This window comes from Antrostomus carolinensis, unplaced genomic scaffold (assembly GCF_000700745.2).
Source record: "Antrostomus carolinensis isolate BGI_N321 unplaced genomic scaffold, ASM70074v2 scaffold15995, whole genome shotgun sequence".
Lineage (NCBI taxonomy): Eukaryota > Metazoa > Chordata > Aves > Caprimulgiformes > Caprimulgidae > Antrostomus > Antrostomus carolinensis.
Genome location: NW_010315926.1, coordinates 23,902 through 48,169, shown reverse-complemented (window position 1 = coordinate 48,169; position 24,268 = coordinate 23,902). Strand labels below are relative to the sequence as shown.

General features: G+C 41.0%; 1 protein-coding gene across 1 annotated transcript; it reads right to left on the bottom strand.

Moving 5' to 3' along the window:
* Nucleotides 1–18,572: 18,572 nt before the first annotated feature.
* TASL (TLR adaptor interacting with endolysosomal SLC15A4) lies at nucleotides 18,573–19,451 on the bottom strand. Its single transcript, XM_010168129.1, has one exon. It carries the CDS (start codon nucleotides 19,449–19,451, stop codon nucleotides 18,573–18,575), a length of 879 nt encoding a protein of 292 aa, XP_010166431.1.
* Nucleotides 19,452–24,268: the final 4,817 nt, after the last annotated feature.

Below are 24,268 nucleotides of genomic sequence, written 5' to 3'. Positions count from 1 at the left end.
TTACAGTATCCTACCTGATGTTTGTGTAACAGGCTCAGCCTCATATGAGGTGCTGCATTAAAAAAAAAAAACAGTGCAAGCACACAGGTCCTGATGCCAAGCAAGCAGGGGGTCAGCCCTTCCAGGGCCAACAGCCAGGCAGGGGGACACAGCAGCTCTGAACCTGACTGTCACCTGCCTGAGGGGGACAGAAACCTGGGTTTGCCAAAACATCGCGTGTCATTCTCTAAGGCATCGAAATAGAATTAAAATAAAATTCCTTACCACATATCGAGGTAAGGGGATCAAATGGCTGCACAGTGTGCCTTTAGACAAGGAAGGCAAAATCTCACCAGCCTGAAGACCTTGAAAGCTTCCTGGTACATTTATAGGTGTCAAGGAGATCTTTCTGAGTTAGTCTTTGACAGGTTGCCATTTTCTACATTCCTCAAGCAGCTAAAAACTAGATAATTATCTGTGGAAGTTCCCAAGTTCTTAAAACGCCAGGCAGAGGAATTTTTGTATTTTTTCCTACAGTGGGGATTTTAAAAGCTGATATTGGTAAAACAATGACACCTTGTGGCACAGAAGAGCAATCAAAACCAGACAGCCACACAGTTTTAGATAAAGCACCGGCAATAAATAGATTACATTCCCCAGAACTATTTTCAATTATTGATAAGTTTTCAGCTACGAGTGTTTTCTTAGATCTTTAACTTAAAATTTTTCTTGATTTTTACAACATTTGTAAGCATCTTTCCAATTATGGAAATAATTTAGACCATCGTTACTCAGGAATATAATAAATCTCCAAGTTAGTTCTGTAACTGTTCTTATAATGTTTTTATTTATCTAGTATATTTGTATTATTAAAAAAGCACAGAGCATAAATGTTCTTCTTTTCAATCTTCCTGACCTTACTTCAGGCAATCAGGTACTTTAAATTGCAGCGGCAGGAAAAATATTATGCAGAATTGCCAACAGGAAAGATGTGATGCCTGTTAGTTTTATGCAGGTTAAGGGGACGACTCCAGCTCTCCAGAGTTTTCTCCGCAAGAAGGAATTTCTGTTATAATTCTTTTAAATGGGCATAACTGAATGGAACAGATGTGGTGCAATGTCATTTTAGAGCTCAAATCAGATTTTGGAAGGTTTGAAAACAGTGACTTTCTATCAACTATATTAACTCAAAAAGACTGGAGATCTAATGATTTGAAGACAGCTCTTCCTTTAATTTGTGGATCTGTTCAAATCAGAAAGCATTAACAAGTGTAAGTGGATGAGAATTCATAGGAACCAAAAAAGACCCCAAGATCATAGCAGCCTCTAATGTAAAATATTTCAAGCTCTATATAGTTCGTAATTACTGCCCCATCTACTGAGTGCCAGCTTTCAGTACCTGCACTAATTGCTGACCTTACCAGTGTCTTCTCTGACCTCCATTTAGACAAGGTATACTGCAAATTATTGGGATTTTGAGTGAATGATGATCTGATTAAGATGACTGGTGAGCTATTCCTGGTATGACATTATGCAACTAAAACATTATGCCTGCATTCATATATTTTATAACTGTCTAAAAATTAAAATATTTTTGTCAGCATAATAACATTGCTGGGACGGCACTCCTCAGTTCCAAGGGTATTCTGGGAACAAGAATGAAGCCCACAGTGTTATATAAAAAGCACATCACAGTCAAAGAAGTGATATACAGGAACAAAGTATATTTGGTGCTTCTGTCATTTATTACCAGGAAGTTTCAAATCTTGACACCCTTTTTGCATCAAGAGGTATTTTTTTCCTAACTTGACAGCAACAAACTATATGTTTTACATTGGCATAGTGAAAATTACAAAATAAATCTTAAATAGTATTCACCTCAAACATTAGACAACAAACAAGTCAAATATACCAGCAATGGCATATGACTAATAGCACACTTATTCAAAATGTGATGCCAGGAAAATCACTTCTCCTCTTGTAAAGCCCATACTAGCTAATTACTGCAAAATCTAACGATGCATTAAGTGATTGCTGCTGCAGGCAGTGCACATCTGAAAAATCACAGAGCCTGTCTAACACAGATTAAACCAAAAATGCCACCCTCGCACAGTGCTCAGGACTGCAGTACAGGCCTTGGCATGTGCTCAGCCATGTCTCCCACCTTTCAAAGTTCATAGCTTGCCATGGAGCATCCTACACCTAGTTGTCAACATGGGTCCAATAGGTAGAGCTTTGCTGTGAGATTTCTTGTCCGATAGGAGCGGTACTGCTGGCCAGTGGGGCAAAGACGAGACAATGTACACCTCTTATTTTCAGTCCCCGTAAACTTCCTTTTCAGATGGAGACTAAACCAGTTCTCACTTTTATCTCCACTTTGGTAGCTCTCGTGTAGGTGCAGAAGAGCCAAGGGCAAGTTCATCACAGCCAAGCCTCTTCTCATCTCCCACTTATTTATGCTCACTCTTGTCCCGCCTGCATCCCAGCTTGCCAGGGTCCTGGAATATTTCTTGCATCCAGCAGTGCTATGAAGCTCATAGAAAGGAGAGTTTTTCCGTAATCATCTTACATGTGTGTCATTGTCATTTTGTAGCACCCAGTATCTTTGGTCTTTAAGTTGTGTATGCTCTGTATTCATCTTGGTTTACACTAGGTCACTGACTTCAGTTAAGATTTCTGGGTTCACATTTTCAGTAGAAACAACAGAGCTGAACTGCCTGCATGCATGTGTTTAAGAGAGCACAAAAACACTCAAAAATTACAGAAAATAACAGTTATTATGCTTACACACAGTAGAACAGACAGGCAACTCCAAAAAAGAGATGTGCAGTGCCTCTTTCTTACAGTGGCATCGAGATAGAATATTTATGTCCTGATCTGCAGAGCAAATGAGATGCTTTGACTTTCTTGTTGTCTCAGTGAGTTATTAGAGAAAGTGAGCTGATGAACATTAATTTCTATGTCAGGAAAAAACAAATTAGCCTTCCTTTCTTCCTTTGTTCTTACCTTCTGTTTGTAAAGGCCTAGGAATGAATAAACTGGCACTTTCACAAATGAGAATTAACCAAACCTATCGTGAGTTTGGAGATTAATTTAACCTCCCTTTGGCCCTGCTGTGAACTACATCTGTGGCATTTTTGGTTTACCACCTTAAAAACAAGATTGGATAAACAAATTCTAAATCTTCTAGAATCTCTTAAATATTTTTTTTCCCCATTTCTGAGAAGTACCCAAATCCCTCTGTTTCTTATGACCTTTTGCTTCCTCGGATTACAGAATCACACAGAATCACAGAATATTAGGGATTGGAAGGGACCTCAAAAGATCATCTAGTCCAATCCCCCTGCCAAAGCAGGAACCTACCTATTTTTTGATATGCAGACACTTCAATCCTGAGGGTAGCACTCCACCATACAAACTGGGAGTTCACAGAGGTCTAGTTTTGGAAATATCTGGAAGCTGAAAGCTTCAGGCATCAGTGAGACTGTGTGTCATCCGCTCAGAAAGCCTCCAAAATCTGTCTGCCTAGTAAAACCCCTTTGAGAAGTAACGGCATTTTAACATAAGCAAGGTGTGAACTGCATGTCAGGATGATGATGTGCCCTTTTACCAGCCTTTTACAATTCACTTGCTACAGCTCCTGCCAAATGTGGAATCCTAATGAAAAATAATGAGATCTTTCCTCTCCATGGGCTGCCTGGCACTAATATTTGAACTAGAATTAAGAGCTGCTAGACCTCAGAAGTCCTCCCATCAAAATACAGCCACAGGAAAAGCTCTGGAAAATTATCCTGGGTGGAATTAGCATCTGGCAGGTAACCAGATGGCATGGGCTCAGATTTCCCATCTTGAAGTGTGACAAAAAATTGTTCAAAATGTAACAATCATTTTTTTTTCTCCTTCCTTTCCACACTCTTACATTCAACCAGTCATTCCTGTTCACACACTCACCTTGCCTGCCACACCAAGCCGACCACAGAGCATGTGCTGGTTGAACACACTTCTACTGGTGATGAAGTAATCTTGTGAGTCACTCAGCCCTTGTTGAGATAAAACCAGTAAGAAACGAAGGTGGGTATGATGCTGGAGATTGGAATATGGCCTGGGGCAGCTAGTGGAGGAACTGTCTGAGCCCCCATGCAGTACCTGCAGCACTGACGCTGGACTGGCTTCTCCAGGCTTGAGATTTGGCAACAGAGGAGATTTGGTTTTGCTGGACTCTTTCTTCCTCTCTTTTTCTGTTCTACACATCAAAAATGAGTTTTGAAAATGGCTTGCACTTGGCAAGTGTAACGCTGGCTTCTTCATTCAGAGCCGTTGTTTCAGGCTCTGCAGATCCAGAGAGATGAGAAAATACTGGTTATGATCACATCCAGTTTCAAACTTTCCTTCACAACCATTTTGTACATAAATTAGTATTTCAATTAGCTATCTGTAATTCTTGCATGATCACATAAGAGGCTAAGACATATTCTGTGCCTCTAGCTCTGTGTTCACTTCAACTGTTTGCTGCTCATTTTCAAACATTTATTTCAGCCTCAGTCAAACTTGCACATTAATTGATAAATAAAACATAGCAGCATGCCCATTCCTGTACTTTACGAACTTGGGTATAATGAAATGATATGTCAAATTCACACAGCTCTTTGGGAGGTCAAGAGGTTTGGTTTAAAACCGTGATCCATCAGAGACTAAGGCTCCCAAAGGAAATTGCTATGAATCAGATCTTACAACCAGGACATATTCAAGTCAAGAAATATTCCATCTTTAAAACCATGTTATGCAATGTGTTTCAATTACACAAGTTGCAGACTAACATTACCACTGCACAGGTCAATTTAGCTCACGTGTTCCTAAATGCATTATGGTTTAAATCTTATAAAAGGTATTTAAAAGCAATTTGCTTGAATCATGGAAACTGAAACATTTTTAGCTATGCATTGACATATATTTTCACTACCCTAAATATAGCCACAATATTAAATCAGACTGTTAATGTGAGGAAGACTATTTATACATTTCCATAGAATTAGTCATTTGGCTCTCAAATTCAATTGTGGCTGTTGCATATATTAATGCTAAATCCCTTAAAGACATTTTTTTAATGTCTGAGAAGTATCCAAATACCTCTGTTTCTTATTAATATCAATTTCCTTTGTTCAATGTGTTCACCAGGCACAAAAGTTAAAAGATCAAATATAGAAATCCCCCAAACCTGAATAAAACCAAGTTGTTTTAAATACTTTGATGAAAAGACATTTCATTTTGTTTTGCTCAACCTTCAATCTTTGACAGACTAAATGCTCACTAGTTCTCATGTCACTCATAAAATGGAAAAGATAAATAACTGACTGTTTTGCTTTTGTATTTCTTTTAATGGTTGTTATTTAGATTTTTTACAAAAAACTCAAGTCAATTGATGTCTTGTGTGCAATGATACCTCTACCATTGCAACAGTGTGTATGCTGAATTAAAACTTGATCCAAACCTATCTTTTTTGTTGTAAATTTGGGCTTTTTTTACTTGCACATGAAGCAGGTGCATAGCAGGGGAAGACTCGCTCTACAGTTTATAGACACCAAACACAATGAAAAGGAAGCACAAGAGGTTGAACAAATTAGTTGTGTCCATTGGACCTGCCAGCCTTTCAGGGTTCATTCATGCTGTTTAGCTTCTGCAGCTTGACTTCATACTCAGCACCACATTTTCCATTCATAGATTTCTTAACATATAGTTGTTCACTAGTGATTAAAATCTAGATGAAAATGAAGATTTTATTGGGAATTTGTTTATTTCAGGGTTAATATCTAGCTACTAGAAAATGAAAAACTAACTCCAAAAGCTCCTATTCGCCCAGCCTTAAAATTCTCTTACTCTGGCTGTGCCTAATCCTTTTTATTTTAGTTTTCTACAAACATTGATGTTTTACTTTTATTCACATAAATATTTGTGGAAAGCAAGTTATATGTTCCTATGTTCAACAATTCCCATAAGAAAGAACACAACTTGCATGATATGGGACACTGCTTAGGACAATTTTGAAACCTCCAAAGCCCTGAATAGTTAAATTGCACTCCATTTATCCCAGCCTTGAATGCCTGTATCACTGAAGATGTTGAATAGGCTCATTGAGTTTAAGGTGCTGTTGGAGCTGGAGAGCCCAGAGGTGGAAGCATCTTCTCCCAGAGCAGCACAGCCATTGCTATGGGAATTCCTTTCCTTTGGGTGGAAGGAGCAGGGGAAAATTAAACCTAAACTCTGCATCCAACCAATAGATCTTGACTCTAATTTGTTTCTTTCTAGGAAAGAAGTTTCACACAAGGCTTGTGCGGCCAGGAGAGGTTTCTAATTTTCTAAACTTGCCTAATCCAATCTAGTTGCTATCTCTTTCTGAGTGATTTATTGTTCTGGTAGCTTATGGAAAGCCTCCAATCAGGGCAAAAAATCAATGCTATCTGACTCCATTTATATGGCCAATTGCCATGCACATCTTGAATTTCATCTGAGTTCTCACAGTGAGCTGTTCAGAGTCCATTCACAAAGGAATAAAAGGCCAATAGGAATTCATTAAAATTATTTTCAAAGGAATAAATGTAAGATAATAACATTATCCTCCCTGGATTATCTGCAAGCATAAACAGAAACAGGAATTGCCAAGTTAATTATTTAGGGTGACTATGGGATACATTTTTGTTGGTTTAGATACTGAATACTGACACAGAAAATGTATCTGGACATCTCTAAAAACTCTTTACTCAAAAAATACAATTTAAAGGTCTAATCCGCACAGGTTATTTTACTGCTTGCTTGTACACTTGCAGTGGATATAAAAATTCAATTTCTGTCTCTCATTTCTCTTGCAATATTTGTTTCAAAATTCACTTGGGTCTGAATCAAAAGCTATACAAGGTATGCACACAGTTTATTGTATAGACTCATCTGTGAATGACTAATCATAATCAAATAGAATATTTCTCATACTTTCAACCATCCTTTGCCCATCAGCCTAACAATTAGTCTAGCTGTTTGTAAATAATGGTAGAGTCTATATTTTCCCTCTTAAGAAAATAATATAAATTCAACATTTAAAATTTAAAAGTTCAATAAGTGATTTTTTGCTTAATCTGCACATGGAAGAGTTCTGACAGCAACTTGCTAGATTTTTTTTTTCAACTGTTTCCCTCGCATGACTTAAATATCACTGGCTTTTAGTTTCTTTTGAGGATTTGAACCTGTTTTCATTTCTGTGTTCAGGCACAAACAATGCTTAGTGGTTATTGCCCAACCACAATCTTCACCTTACAATCATTTTTTTAGATTGTTATCCCTCTTTATTTCTTGTAAAACAAAACTGCATTGACAACTAAATTTAGTAAGAGGCAGAAAAATATATGGAGGTCAGTCAATTTTTAAATTATCTACTTTTCCATACTGCAATACACTTCTGAAAAATTGCTTAGCAGAATGGGAGTCTGTCAAAGCACTCTTCCATTCCCACACCATCTTGTATTTCACTTGTACAAAGAAATTGATTGATTCTTCTAAAATAATTATTTTTTAATCAAAAATTATCTGTTCTTTTTCCATAGGGAGATCTGGAAAAGGAATATACAATTAAGAGATGACAGTTCAGCAATCCAAAGGCTTTTTATTCTCCAAGGTGCTATGGACAAGTCAGAGTTCCTACTTGTTATTTGTTTCTATAGACACTCTACTGAGTCTTCTGTTTCTAGAGAGTGTTTTTGAACAGTTAATTCCACTTTGAAGAAGTGAGAAGCTTTTAGCTGACATTTTACATTCATCAAAATATGTCATGCTAGAAGTAGTAGGCCTTTCATCTGTTAATTTACAGACAAACTGAATGAGGATGCAAAATTGATTCAAATTAGTTCTAATGATGTGCATCAGGAAGACTGAAATTCAGCCTTAGGTCAAGACATGGAGAAGGAACAGTACTAAATACAGCTTCAAAATATTGTTCATATTATATAGCTTCTCTGGAGCTTATGTAAAAATGCATCCAGCTACAAATTCAGATCAGGGAGAAAAAAGGCAAGATTCAGTAACTTCTGCATGCTTTCTGCTTACAGTGCTGCATACCTATTAGTTTCCCTTAGTGCTCACAGCTCAAAGTCAATGAACTATCTTGTTTTCCTTCTTCAGTATCTGCATAAAGTATTTGTCAAGGTAGGGAGCAACCATGGCTTTTACTTTTATTAAAATATAGAAGTACTCAGTAGAATACCTGTTCCCATTACAAGGCTTGCCAAGGAACACCAAAAATACGATCTTTTTTTCTGTCAACTATATCGATCTTTATCTACCAAGTGCTGTGATATCTCAAAACTAGGTTAACTCATCACTCAGTCTGAACAATGAAGCAATGTAGTGTCAAAGAGTCTTCAGTTCTCTCTGCCTTACAAGCAAATTCAATTCTTCCTTTTGCAAATGGATCTGGACATAATGCTTTTCATTTTGTTGCCTCCAGACTGCATTGTTACAGCTGTTTATAATGTAGAAATGAAGACAAATACAAAATCTATGCTTTGAATAAATCTGTTCATTCAAAGACTGCAAAACAGCATGCAGTCACAGTAGGCTGTAAGGACCATGCGTATGTTGGGTGAGGTTCCATGAAATGGGATACCAAGGCCTCTGTGTTAGTGTGCCTTTAGTCAGGACAAGCTGCTCTGAAGCATTCCTTTTGTTTGCTTGCTTCTCCATGTCCCACTCCCAGAGCCAGTTGAAATCTAGAGGTCTGATTTTCAAAATCATTCATATTTCTGGCTTCCACTACAGCAGATGCAAGCAATACTACAACTGTGTTCATGTGGGACAAATCAGGTCACCAGGCCCGGGTGAGATAATTGAGAAGTGAAGTCAGGCATGGTATGTAGTGCATGTAAAAGAAATTTAAGTAATTCAAGTTGTTAAAAATAGTCTCCAGGGCATTCTGCCTAGGAAAAGCTTTCCCATCAGCATGACTGTTCTCTTTTAAGTGCAAGTAAGGAATAAGAAATGACTAGCTATTTCTGTTCTCTTCTCCATCTTAATTTTTAAAAGGAAAGGGAGAAGAGACCCAGGAAAAGAGGAAAGTTGCCAGCTCTCCATGTCCACAGAGGATCTGGGAGTCAGCTACTGGGGCTAGGCACACTTCTGTTGTCAAACCATTGCTCAGATCCAAAAATCCATTTAAACTTTTTAAAAAATCCCCATGCCAGAATATCAACTTTTTTTCCACATAATATTAGTATACTTCCCAAATGAATTCCTGTCTCTTTATTATTATTTTATTCTGTAAAACAAAATTGGAATACTAATATAAAATTGAAAGTACATCCTAGGTAGCTCAGGAGAAATTTGGCACAATATCAACACCTCTTTACCCTACTTCCTGTAAGTCTCTCTGATATTTGGAATCCACAGTAGGGAAATTTCCAGAGAAAACTCCAGAGGAAAGGCGGCAATCTGCATTTTAGCCAAAAAGAGGAAGCTATATGTGAGGAATTAAAAATTACATTAGAACCATTACATCTCTTCATTTCTATTTCCTCCCATTTTCTTACCATCTGTGGAATGACCACTCCATTTTTAAAAGCTGGCATGCATATGGAGCCTCCACACATTTCCTTCAGCTCTTAACTGTCTCAAGGAATTATGTCTTTTCAGTTGGTACTACTCATGTAGCTTGTCTTTCCTCCCAGTCCCTGTGATCTGAACCCATTGGTCTTTTTCCCTAACTTCATTCTAGTTTCACTTTTTTCTCTCCATGGTCTTATCTGTGCCTAAAGTTCCCATGGTAATTATTCATGCAATTCCTTTGATGTGCATTTCACTACACCATTCGGCAGCCCTGGTCAGCTCTCCAGACGCCAAACACTGATCCTCCTCTGCTCTTTTACCGTTTGTGTTTTTCTAATCCAGTCTCTGCCTGGGCTTCTTTTCCACTTGTCCCTAGCCAACAACACCACAACATTTTCTATGGCCGCCCAGTTCTTCCAGTTCTATGACATTTTTTCATCTTAAATTTCTCCTTCCTACCTTCCTGTGATTCTAGCAGGTACCATTCTGCTTTGCTCCAGTCATCAGAAGTATATTCATAATCAGACAGAAATGTTGTCCACAGAGGTCCTCTAGACTATATGTACAGTCTGGAATTCTTTTTAAAATAGGTTATAGGCTAATAGAAATAAAGAAACTCCACTTTACCCCATGTTTTCTAAGAACTGCATGTTGTTCTAATTGATTAATTTTAATTGGTTTTCTAATTACTAAATCTCTAGCTTCTTTTCTAAGTTTAGCTGGTCAAGACCTGGATTAAAATAAGGAAGAAGAAAAAAAAACCTACCTCAGTAGTACTACCTGAGTAGCTGCTCAGTATATCATTGATTCTATTGTCTAACACACTTGTGACATCCTTATTTCAAAGAAAAGCACATTAAAAGTTGCCAAGACCAAAGGGGTACCTCCAAAGGGCAAAGTAAAAGAAAATGTCAAGAGAAGAGGAAATAAAATTGAATTAAATAAGTGCTCACAGATCAAGGCTAAGAGAAGATGATAAGGCAAATGTTCACTAAAAGTTGGTAGCCTCACTGGATTTAAAATTATAAACTTGTCGCTAAGGGTTTTAGAACACAGTATGAAGTGAAACAAAAGCAGTTGTGTGAATTAAAAAATAACTTCCCCCAGTTCTTTTTTCTACTAATAAATACCTCTCTACCATTTCACTCAGTCTTAGTCTCGTAGCTGTCTGTTATGTACTGTGCAGCTTCATATGAAATCTAATGTCTTTATAGAAATTTTAGTGGCAGAAATTTGCATATGGCCTTGAGTGTACAATTTTGGTGACATTGGTTGGAATAGGTCTGGACAAAATCTGGGTTCCGTGAGACTGAACCTGGGGAGGTCCAAATTCTCTGCAGCAGGAAGATGAAGCATTTCTCATACATGCATGGAGTAACAAACTTAAGAGGATGTAGTAGTGAAATGTGCAGTGCCTGGTAAAGGTAAGCTATGAATATTAGAGAGAAGTTGTCCTGAGCCACAGATATGTCAAGTATGGAAATTTCTCCTTGAGTTCAGAAGATGCTAAGATGGTTAAAAGGTCCATAAGTGTCATCTGGGAAGAGGCACTGGAAGCAGCAACGGGGATCATGTACCTAGTTATAAAGAAGAGGATTTTAAGAAAATCGATGTCTATCCAAAAAGCAGGTTAGTAAGAGAGTCAGAATATGCTGGAGAGAATGCAGAAGTAATGCTGTTTGTCTCACCAGCTGTTTGCATCTGCCAGCTCATCCTGCCTCTCAGCCTCCTGCTGCTGCCTCTTCCTTCCCTATTTGTCATTAAACCCAGCTCTCAGTTCGGGTGCCAGAGACAACGAGTGTGATGTCGCTTTTTGGGAATATACCATGAATCGTGTGGCAATTTATGGTTTTCTCAGAAAGGTTCAGGATTGCTGAGACTATGAACTGCAGCCATCAGTGTTTCCCAACGCCTGGGACTGCTAAGGTGGCAAAGCACTTTGAGGGCAAGGGGCTGTGCACATGGGGCAGGGTAGCCAGGACAATGCATGAGGGGAGCATGCACGGAGCAGAGGGGTGTCCACAGTGCCAAAATCGGGATGTGATATGTGGACAGCAAAGGGAGTTAGCTGCCACACGCTGCCAGAATAAGGAATCTTTGTTTTGTTTCTTAAAGTAGTGAGAAGTTTGGGATGGATGCTTCTAGACGTACGGTTTAGATGTTTCTCACCTGTGAAGCAGCAAAAAACAAACCGTGAGGCACAGTAAGAGCTGTTACCTCCTCTACCAACTCCTGATTCCTTTTTGTCTCACAAAGATGGATGCAAAAGCAGGGACCACTTTTGAAACTATGCTACATACTTTCCGATGCTCCACAGTTAATTCACACAAATTTATGATTGCCTAGAACTTCTCAAGATCTGTTGTTGGCCCTTTGGAAAATGTCTTTTGATAAACTAACCTTTCCCTACCTGTTAGACTATGCTTTTTTAAAATAATAAATTCTAGGTGCATATAATCAAATAATCAAATTTCATCTTGAATTCTCCAGACTTTAAAGAACATGGCTGTGCATTTTTAATATGATCTTATTAATGGAAAAAACTGATAGCTCTGTAGATTTTTTTTTTCAGCTTCTCAGCTGTGCCTCTTTAGTCAAGCATTGTGCTTCTGAAGTGACACTTCAGCCAGCTTTTGCTAAATAGGTGAATAACACCTTGAGATTAATTGGTTTAAAGTGCCCAAACTGACAACCTCTAACCTCTCTTTCTTAAAACTGGTGATCCTACTGTTGCTAAGCTTATCTCTAACGTGTTTAATATGTTTCTTTCTTTTGATAAACAGTTTCCATGTAGAAATGCATTGGAATTTGTCACCTGTGTTCGAATGGTGCTGTTGAAATTATTATCAGGTTTTTTTTTCTGTTCTACCCATACCCTCCAAGTAGGATCCACTCTTAGGCAAGGGAGCTTGCATGCAAAGATGAAAAGTGAAGAATTGCACCAATGAAAATACCAAAGTCATCTCTGCCGTCTATGATTTTATTCTCATGGTTCAAGCTCTGGTTACACGAAAATGAATCTGGAAAACAGCATCTGCACAACCTGGCACTGTGTCTCACACCATTTCCATTCCCACTGTTTGCTCTTGAGAGAGCTCTCCTATTCTCCTTCACGTTTAGCAAGCAAAGTTCAGCAAAGGAGCAAAGTATCTGGTGGTCAGCTCTGAGCCAGCTGGTACAGGGGTCCGGAGGAGGGCTTGGGGGGGTGACTGGGCAGCTCCGGCGGCAGCAGTGGCAGCTCCCTGACCCCCAGTCCCTCGGTCACCCCCGGGGAGTGGGAGCCTGTGCTGGCACACAGCTGTCTGGCACAGCTGGTAGGGCACCGGTCTGGCCATAGGTCCCTCATCTCTCCTGCTCAGCTGTGGCTGCAGAGGGAGTGAATGAAACCCGAGGTCAGATGCTACCACTCTTTAAACATGCCAGGGGTGGAGCTGGTGGGATGGCTGTCTTCTCAGCATGGAAGTGCTCCCTCCAGCCAGGGAGCAGCCGGACATGCTGCTGCCCCTCAGACTTTTTTTCATCAGGAAAATTGTGAAACCTCTTCCCTCAGCTCCCCACTGTCCCCAGGCACATTTCACAAATCCAACTCTGCAAGGGCCTCTGCAGGATTCCCTCACCTCTGCCATGGGGACTTTGTGGCCATCGCCAGCCTTCCTGATGTCTCCCCATCATCCGCTCCCTTCACCAGTGCTCCCCTCCAGATGCTCAGTGTCCAGCTGTGCCATATTACTGGTCCTTCTCCTGGTTGCCAGGGGAGCCAGGGGCATCTTTAGCAAGGGTGAGGTTAGAGAGCAGCAGGTAGCATGGCAGGAGGAAAGAGGGAAACCTCAGGGAGTCCTGGAGGTTTTGACATGGCAGAAGCACAGGAGCCTGCAGTGAACAGCCCTGTGGAAAGATCAAGCAGGAGGGTAATGCCGGGGGGAACAGCAGCAGAGTTCAGTAATAATCAGATGTTAATTCAAAATGAGGCACCGCTAATATTCCTAGAGGGGATTTATACTTCAGGTACAGTAGCTCATCCAACATTGACTTTGACAGAGATGTAAGCAAGTCTGAGAATGAACCTTGGGAACATTGTTCCCTTCAGCCCTTTGAAAGACTGCTTAATATTCCAAAAAGTCACCCTAATCCTGTCAGCATTAACACCGGGGAGACAGCAAGACTGCTCTTCCCAGTACAGCAGAAGCAGAAGTAACACTGCAATGCGTTTTGACCTAAAATTCTATTCCTTTATGTGTTAGTTATTTTTTTTGCTCTACATTTCTAAACGAAATAGTGTTTTGACAGTGACTCAGCACAACACAGCTTGGGAACTGGGTTTTGGTCCCTGTTAGCTGCCATGGCTCCACCGACCAGAGGCCAGCCCTGTCAATTTGCACCGGCAGAATCACAGAATCACAGAATGTTAGAGATTGGAAGGGACCTCAAAAGATCATCTAGTCCAATCCCCCTGCCGGAGCAGGAACCTAAATGAGATTACACAGGAAGGTGTCCAGGCAGGTTTTGAATGTCTCCAGAGAAGGAGACTCCACAACCTCCCTGGGCAACCTGTTCCAGTGCTCTGTCACCCTTACAGATGGTGACAGATGTCAATGCACTCATTTAAGCTGCCTGTTGTGTCCATGCTGTGTGTGATTAATGCAGTTGGAGAAATTCCTGCCCCTTCTGAGCAGTGTCCCTAGCCGTACTATCAGTCTGTCAGTTTGCCACTGTGAACACAGAGATGCCAAGTCGACACACACCAGCTGTTGCAGGCATACGGGCAGCTTTTAACTAGGTGTGTGGTTAAGTTGCTAACTTCATTAATTAGCAAAAGTGCAGCAGGTCTTTCTTTCAGTATTGGTTTAAAATCTGTAGTTAGTAATCACTGTAACATGGCAATCTTACTAAATCAGTAAATCATCCCTCCTGAATCTGGGAGATCAGGGGATGCCTCCCCTGTCCACACCAGTAATAAAATATTTTACAGCAAATCTAACAAACATGGTAACAAAACCTGCAGTCCCTTTACCCGGCTCCTGCCCAAGCCATTTATACTGGCAGCTGGTTACATTGTCAGTGGGTCCTATCTCCAAGAGAAAGCCATGGTAGAAAGAAGCTCAGGAAAGGGACAGTCACAAATAACTCCCCATTGCCTCATCCTTTGAACGCATGGTAGAAGGGGAACAAGCTGAACCTCAGGGTGCTCCATCAAAGCCACTGGTGCTGGGAGGTCCCAGCCTGCTCCTGCCCTGCAGCTGTTTCCCCGAGGTGAAACCCCAGCAATATGCCTGGCTGGAGTCAGCACTGCAGAACTTCATTTATTTCAGTTTTAGGTGCTTACTTTTTGCCTTCATCTGAACACAGTGATCAGAGCGTGAAATGCTCGCTTTCACATTCAGCACAAAGCCCAGCCTGCACTTTATATCCCTTTTTCTTCCCTTCACTGCTTCTTGGTATGGAAAAGAAATAAGAGTCAGCAAAGAGGTTAAACCCAAATGCAGGAGCTAGAGGTTGCAACAAATCTGACAGCCTCCTTTTCCCGCTTTTTTCTCCCCCTGCCAAGGATTTTCTCATCCCACTGCACACCCAGCCTTCCTGGAGGCACACGGGTTGTGTTCATCTGCCACGGTGAATGGGTTCGGACTCTTGGGGGCACAGTCACACTACATATAAACAATAAAACTCCTAGCTGCTATAAGCGTGTTACCAGCAAGGAGTAATGTGTTCTGTAAAAAAATGCCTAAGGAAGCTGCTAGAGTATGCTGGAGTATGGTATAAACTATCCTTTTGAGATCAGTTGGTCAAAATATCAACCAAACAGTTACTGAAATATTCATTACAATTTTCTTTTCCTTCTTCAATGACCTTAGTCACATTAAAATAGCCGTATTATTAGGGAGTATTGTGAGGGCAGAATTCAAACTCTCCTCACCAGCACGCAATCCCCAGACACCGGGACTCCATCAGCATTTTGATAAGCTCCTGTCAAGAAATGATGTGCCTCTGGCAAAAAATTAGTTATTTAATGGAGCTACTAAAAAATTGAGATCTCTCTCTTTAAACGTTTGACCCTGAGGCGGTAGAGGAGGGAAGGGAGGGAGAAGGAGAGAGAAGATGATAATCGCTTTAGATAACCACCTGACTCATGGTAATAGCAGCCTAATTGCTATCCAAGTGCTTTTAGCAGCCAACAGCCGCACCTAGAGCAGTACCTGTGCAGGGGGAGATTAGTTTTAAATGGAGGAAGGACAGGAATATAAATGCACTTTCAGCTGAGCACAGTGCAAAGTAAGAAATAGTTGTTTATGTAGAAACTGCCTTAAATCCAATAGCTACTTCGTACTGCTTCAGATGATGGGATGTGGCTGGTATGTAATTCATGTGGGAAGCAGGTACACCACAGGGCTCAAAATGAAATGGGGACTTATATTTAAGCAGGGAAAAGAAAAGAACTGTACATGGCGGAAAAGTGGTTGATGCTGTCTTTCCACAATAAAACAGCTTCTGCAATGACTATGACTCTTCCATGAATAAAATTCATAAATGTCAGTCTGACAATAAAAATAAGACCTTTACTTGAAAGTAGGTATGATTATATTTAGCTATTTGCTTGGAAAAAAGCTGCATGAGAATGGAATGATTTGTAGTTGATTGATTAATCAATCAAATATAAATATCAAACATGCTCTGTGTATGCACGAGCCACGATTTTGTACGTTTAAGATTAGTCTTTCTCCTCCGCCACTCTGTAGAGCATTGCTGTAGCAGTGCTGTCCCCCGAGCGCCAAGCCCCCAGCTCTGGCACAGCAGCTGAGGAGGGAGCCCAGTGAAGGAGAGGACAGTGTCTGGTGGGTTTGGGCAGACCTCTCAGCCCCTCTGCTCTGGCTGCCCCTGCTCTAAGAAGCGAGGCCGTGGCAAGCGGGTGCTGCCTGTGGGTCTCAGTCACAGCCCCACGGGATGGGGGGAAAATCAAGACCCAGATTTCGGAGTCACAGGCCATAAAGGGCTCTTTTGTTTGCGCAGGACACGTGGTCTGCGCAGTGGGTAGAGTTGAGTGTAAGAATCGATTATGTTCTCTGATGAAGGTGGCAGATCTTTCAGCAAGGGTATTGATTTATGCATTCAACTCTGCAAGTTGCTTTCTACTACATCTTTTGCTACTAAAATTCAGTGATGTGAATGTCAATAGGCATGAACAAAAACCCCATATTTTTAAAAGCCTGTGTCTTTAGGAAGTAACAACTACTATATTTGCTTGCTTTTGCTATCCTCTGCAAGCCATTTTTATAGATTCTAGTCTACCCTTTTATTCAGGGAGAATTTCAGGAGTTTTGAGAGACCTGTTGGTAATGGATTTTGCATGCAGAACAAATGTGTGTTTCTCTGCATTCCCATGAATGTTATTTTCGGTCAAAAATAGCGTTATTTTCTATTTGTAAATTGCATTTGATCACAGTCTAGAAGTATTATATGCCAGAAATTCTTTATCTTGAATTGCTGATTAATAGTATTTGGGTTGGCTGCTATGGCAACAGTTGTATAGTCTCTGGTTTTACACATTAAAGGTTCTTATGGCAACTGTTTTTTGGATACTCCTTCATAGCACAAGCAGGAAAATATACTGAGCTACCCCAGTAATCTCTGGCAAGACAGCAGCAATAGACTAAACGGACATGTTTACTACTTTATACCTGTTCTTGAAATGTACATAAAGGCATGTCATTTAAAAAAAAAAAAAAAAAAAAAAAAAAAAAAAAGGAAAAGAACACAAAGGCCAAAATGACACTATGGAATCAAAAACATTAAAACATTTTATGAAAATTTATTATAAATTAGCATTTATATTATACTGATACTTATACTGAAACCCAACCAATGAGGGGTTGGTGTTAACAATATGTTATGCACTATACAGACTCAAAGTAGGCAACCATCCTTGCCACAAGGCAGCTCTTTTTTTTTTTCCTTCTTTTTTAAGACTTACTGAAATTTTACAGAAAAGGACCTCCTATTAGAAATACATCAGGTTCAAATGTCCTTGACCTATGATACACAGCAATGATCCTAACAAAAGCGGTTAGCCACGCTGCTGAGCGGTCCATTTGAGCTCTCCTTCTGCATAAGGAATAGTTTGCATTAATCAAATAGGCTTTGAATTAGCCTTTATTTTTCAATGTGCAATCCCCTTAAGAAAGGTGAATTCTCCTTCCTCCCTCTCCTTTATTACCATCACTGTCCCCACACTACCACTCCACAGCTGCAGGTTTGTAGGTATCTGGCAAAGGTGGTGTCTACCTGTGATCACAGGTCACCAGCATCCACTGTAATAGTTCAGTGCAAAACACACAAGTACACATGCACACTCCTACGGATGGAGTCGGTTTGGAAACAGAGTTTGTGAAGCACAAACCTTTTTGAACAGGAAGATACCAATTAAATAATTAGGGTTAGTAAAGAAGAAACCGTGAAGTATCTATCCCTTAATATCTTTAAGAACAAATTAAAAACTTCAGTGAGGGATGTCATAAGCAAAGCCACTGAGGGCAGGGAGATAAACTAGATGACATCTTAAATTCTGCATTTTTGTGGCTCTGCCATCACTGTGCTTGTGCGTGTGTGGGTGTAAGCCTTCACTTCACACAGACCTAGGGGCAGGATGGCAGACTACAGACAGAGGAAAGTTGAAATGATATGTCAAGCACATGGGGAAGAAAGCGAACACCTGAGCACCTGGAAGAGTGTCATGTGCTCTTAGTCATTTTTCTACAAAATTTTTTTAATGTCTGAGGCTCACTAAAACAAACCTTTAGGGAAAAACCTTTTTTGTGAAAAAAAACCCCAACGATAAATCATCTAATCCACAATAAAGGCTGTACAGTAAAGATATTTTTACTTATTTAGTAAGTACTGGAAGATTTCATTTAAGTGGTAGATGGTAAATGCATTTTCATGAAGAAGAAAAATGTCTTAAGAAACTAAAAATTGACTTTGCAGAACATAAAAGCTTTCTAACAGCAGACATTCAAACACTATGCACTAGTGTGGCTATACTGGGAAATATGCAGGCTAGGTGTGCTAATTTCTGAAGATATTTTTCCACTGGCTATTTGTAAGAAGCGGCTAATGACAATGTCTTTGGCCTTGGTGGTCTCCATATTCCTCTCCCGTGATATCTGCATGCTGATTTGATCCACATTAGTCATGATAAGCTCCGAGGCCAGGATCTGAGTGGAGGATGCCCGGTTTGCTGTGCTATCCATGATGTACTGCTTATACAGTTCCACCAGCTTCTGTTCGAGGTAGTCGTTCAGGGCTGAGTCGGAGAGGGGCTGCTGGTGAGGCACTAAGCTGGCCAGCCGCCAGCACGAGGAGTAGCCTTGGAGTGGCTTGCGGCTGGTGTCACTGGAGGGGGGGACCCTCATGGACTCCATGGGGGGAGGAATCTCTGAGGACTCCAAGAAGGGGCCTATGCCGCTGTCACAGGTAAAATCTGTCGTGACCGAGCTAATTGGCACCACGTAGTCCCCAGCTATGTGCAAATCATTGTAGTTCTTGCAAATGCTTTTGCAGGAAGATGGAACCAGGTAGGTGTCTTTTCTTGCCAGCCCCTCACAGACATGCGTAGCTGAAGATGGTTGCTCTGCGGGCACAGGGGGTTGTGTAGGCTGTAGGAGATTATCCTTCTGCCTTCTGCTGTGCTTGCTACCTCTAGAGCAGACCGAGGAAATGCATTTGCCAGCAGATCTGCATCTCTGAAGGAGGCTTTTTCCTTGTGCTTCATTTGTGGAAGAACAATTAATGGACCTCATTTCATACACCACTTCCTCAGTCGAACTCTTGCTGTAGAGCTCAGGCTTCAGGTCTTCGCAAAGGTAGGCGATTCCGTAAAGGTAACCTTCCGACAGCATTCTTCATCAAAGGAAAGGAATCACCAGAGGGCAGAAAAATGACAAGAAGAAACCATTAGTTCATGACAAACTCATTGAGCGGTGATTACACTCGCAAATCTGTTACTAGCTGCAGGGAGATGTTTCTGATTTGGACATGAACAAGAGTGTCTCTGTCTTTCTAGAGGAGTTGGATCAATGAGTGAAGGATCAGCTAGTCTTTCTGTTGTGCTGTTAACTCAATCACATCAAAGCACACTCAGTACAAAAGAACATATGGCATGTCCAATACATCCAATGACAAGTGAGTTGGGAAGAGAGGAAGAAGTAGTTTGTCATGGTAATAGTTGCCGTAACAGCTTACACTCAAATATGTATATTTTTGCCCTTGACTTCAGTAAGAAGACAAGGGGTTTCCCCCTTTTTTAAAAAAGCTTTGAAGAAATTTTTGTGTGTGTGTGGTATGTCAGCTGCTTCTAACCTATGCTGAGTTGAGATTCATATTGAGAGTATCACCTCCTCTGTTCCAGACTAATCAATGATTGTAGATGTGGTTCCTTTTTCATTAAAAAAATCTCAGATCATTAGATTAGCACTTTGCACTTCTGCACACCAAGCAGGATCGAATTAATTGTCTCTAACTTTTAGACATGAAAATGTCAGTGGTAAAAGCAAGATTTTTTGGAGACATCCATCTGGCGTGTTTTAGACACCTAAATCAAAATGAGATTAATTGTGCCCTGGATTTACTTATCACTATCCAGTTACTATAAAAGGATCTTATACTGACTACCCTAGATGTAGAAATCTGCAGTGTACTTCTGAAGAGACATATTTCAGTGCAATGCATAGAAAGGTGCACATTTCAGAAGTACTCCAGCTCCTTCATTGTTGGATTAGTCATGAGTACTACCAGCTCTAAAATCAGTTTCCATTGCGTTTCTACAAAGGCACAATCAGGTTCCATCAGTCACTAACTCTCTCCACTTTCTGAGCAGGCAGCTCTGTCTCAAAAGCTGCATAGACATGTTACTAATGAAAGACAGGACTTGCTAGCAAGGACACACATGCATCTGCACACCAGTAAATGTTTTGCCCAAGCTTTAGCAGCTCTGCTACTACCTAATTGTTCTTAAGTCTACCTGTGTGTCTTTTTTTTTAACAGATGTCAAGGAGATGATCAATGGGAAGGATGTCCTAAAGAAATTGTGTGGTCCAGCAAAGAGAAAGTAAATCTTAAGTAAAAATAGGTTAAAATATTTTTTTTTCTCTTTATAGAGTACAAAATATCTTGTGTGATAGATGGAAAAATAACTTGTCTTTGTTTTAACAGTGAGTGCTTTTCTTCATCTACTGTTTAATCCATTTATATCATTTTAATCCTTAGCAGATACTGTCTCTGCAGATATGAACATATGTCCCAGTTATCTGACAGTTTGCCTGTCTATTTCAAAACACCCGCTGTGATGGAGCACCAGAGCAGGAATATCTTCCCACAAACTGTGAATGGGAAGGTGGCATCTCTCCGGCACACTATCCCATGCTGCTGTCAACTGCTTGACTTATCTTTTCCAAGAGTGAAAGGACTCTCATTTCTTAGTAAAGTATTTCATGTGTCGCTGTTGCTAGTGCAAAATGCTGCACTAATAATAAATGTTGGCTAAATCCTGTCTAAGCATGGATATAGACTTTACACAGATCTTAGGAAGGAGACAGCATGAGGAAAGACTTTCCTCGGGAGGGGAAAAATCACATCCACACTACAAAGAAGGCTGGAGGGAAAATAAACTTCCTTCAAAAGGAAATATTCATGGAAATTAGATGTATCTAAACACTTATTTTGGTAACCCTGATCCTCTTTGCTGCTGCCAGTTGTGTGATTCCCACAGGCAGGTAACATTTAATGGAAAGGGATCTATTTACAGAAGAGGGGGAAAAGTCATGTTTGGGGCTTGGCATTCCTTGCAGCATGCTGCTGTTGTCTTGCTTTAGATTTTAGCTGCGATTAAGGTGCCACCACAGAAATCTTAGCCAATGCCAGAGCTATTCAAGTTATCAACTCACCTGCTCTCTCTTCTGCTTCTGTTTCCCTCTTCTGCAGCACAGAGTCCGTTCCCTCCCCCCAGTCATCCACAGTCCAGATGGCTTTATTGAAAAGTCACCACTAACTTCAGCTGGCATGAATCTGGAATTATTATATGCTTATGCCTACGCTTATTTTTAATGTGGATTCCGAGAAATGAGTGGAAATATAACATATGGCCTGTCCACTGCTCAACCAACATCCGCAAAGCCAGTTGTGTTCAGGTAGCATGTGACACTTCTCTCTTTCCTACTACCCAGATGTATGTTGTTTCTGTCATAAGGTGATACATTAGGGAAATGAAACCGTTGGTTTCATTTCTTTGCACTGCATTCTGCATATTTATTTTAAGAGTTTTAGAGTACCCTGTCTGAGACAGGAGTGGCAACAAAAGAACTGACAGGTTCAAAAAGATTAGGCTCGCGCCATGCTCAGGAGTTGTGTGTTTTGCAGAACGAGTTACAAGCTTACCCTCCAAAATTGGTAAGAGCTGTCACACTAATCTGACTATTCCCAGCTCTGCAAGGAAATCTGATTGAAGTCTTGATGGGCAGTGCTGAGAGCCTGAATGCAAGAGGTGCATATATCTCTGGTCCTAGTAGTTAATATAACATATAGCCCTGTCAAGTTGTTATTCCATTATTACCAATGGCTGGTCATGCAATTTAATTCTTGCATTTTACATCTGATAAGGATGAGAGTTTTCATTGATTCTGCTTTCTCGAGTGCCTTCTCTTAATCCTCCTTCCATTCCACAGACGCACATATACACCAGGATTCCAAGTGCACAGGGAATATATCTTACGTTTTTCAATATTTTGGGTTTCATGCTCCTTAAATTCATATTTCACTTTCCTCTTCCCGAGAATAACTGCATGCCTTTTGTTGCACAAGGAAAAACAGTCCCTTTTACAATTCTCATCTGACGCATTTTGCATGTGAGGTGAACAAAGAGATTTTTCCTGGGTGGCTACTGTCCTGGCAATGGGAACTGACTATGTTCTATGTAGGCCTAGTGGAGACAGAGGGAGAAGACTGTCTGGTTTACACTGTCTTTTCTGTCTGACATAGTCTTTATTACTGCCAGATGTTCTTAAAAACTCTTATGTCTTGCCTGGGGTTTTTGTTCACTTCTTCAGTGGAATGAAAGCCTAAAGGCAGGGTGACGGTTTAAAGCCACGTGGAGAACCCAGTGGTATTGCCAGCTTTTTCTGAGTGTCAGCAAATTTTCTGGGTTATAATGCCTGGAGATGGTGCCAATGTTTGCATAAAGACCTCAGATCAGAGTTTGGGAGCAGGCAAACAGAATGGGAGTTCTTGGCTCAGGATAAGCAAAACACTTAAGGAAAGCCTGAGAAGCGTGGACAAAGAGATATGACAAATTGTGTCCCATACAAAAACCTGAGCAAGCTGAAAAGTTGCTAGGGAGAACGGAAAGAACACGGTGCCAGCTGGAATCACAGCTCAGCGGGGAAAGGGACATTCTTTTGCATTGCAAAAGGAGAGGATGAAGACTCAGAGAGACAAGCTTGTTTTGAACACATCTGGCTTTCAGATCCTTGAACAAGGTTCTGAATGGCACTGAAGTTGTGCTGCTGGTAGAGTTCAAGTTCTATCACAGAGTATACCTCAAGTTCTAGCTGACTTACTAGATGGGATCCCAGATGACAAAGTCACCTGCCTCGAGGGAACCCAGATCCTGTGGATCCACCTGTACTATTTTTCCCCATTTCAAGAGACACTTTTCCAGGCTGTGGAGATACAGACAGATCCCTTCAGTGAGGTGAGACCTACCTCAGATTGCACGACATGTATGCAAGAGTTCACCTGGCAAGCAGGATAGGCTGGAGAGTGAGCCCGCATACGTTGCAGGACCCAAATCTCACCTTCCACTGGGGCTGGTGTGAAACAGCTCCCTGGAATCCTCAGTGCAGTCAGCATAGGGAAATCAGGAGAGTGAAGAAGGTAGTGTAATGAACTCCACATATGGATGAGTATAGCCTTTCCTTAATGCCTGAAATGCACAGATCTTTGTTATCTGAACCCCATTTGATAAGGGATATCTCCAGTGCCCAGGGCTAGCTTGGGTAAAGGTAGTCCTGATGACACTGAACTGCATGATGAGGTGGATGCATCAGAAGGGAGAGATATCTTACAGAGAGAACTGGACAGGCTGGAAGAGTGGGCTAGCAATAACAGTACGACATTTAACAAACACAAGTGCAAGGCCCTGCACCTGGGACGACGTAACCAAAGAGCCCAGTACAAGCTAGGATCTGATGTGGCTGGGGAGCAGCCTTGCTGAAAGGGACCTGGGGATCCTGGTGGACAACAAGCTGAACGTGAGTCAGCAGTGTGCTGCTGCAGCAGCAAAGGCAAATAGGATCCTCAACTGCATCCACAGGAGCACTACTAGCAGAGACAGAGACGTGATCATCCCTCTCTACTCAGCACTTGTCAGGCCACACCTGGAGTTTCCGGTTCTGGTCCTCACAATTCAAGAAAGAGGTGGACAGACTGGAGATGGTCCAATGGGGGGCCATGAAGATGATCAAAAGGATGGAGTACCTGCCCTATGAGGAAAGATTGAAGGAGCTGGGACTCTTCCCCCTGGAGAAAAGAAGGCTGGGGGGGGACCTCCAGTACTTAAAGGGCAGTTACAAAGAGGATAGAGGCTCTCTCTTCACAAGAAGCAATATGGAGAAGACAAGGGGCAATGGGTAATACAAGTTGCATTGGGAGAGGTTTCATCTCA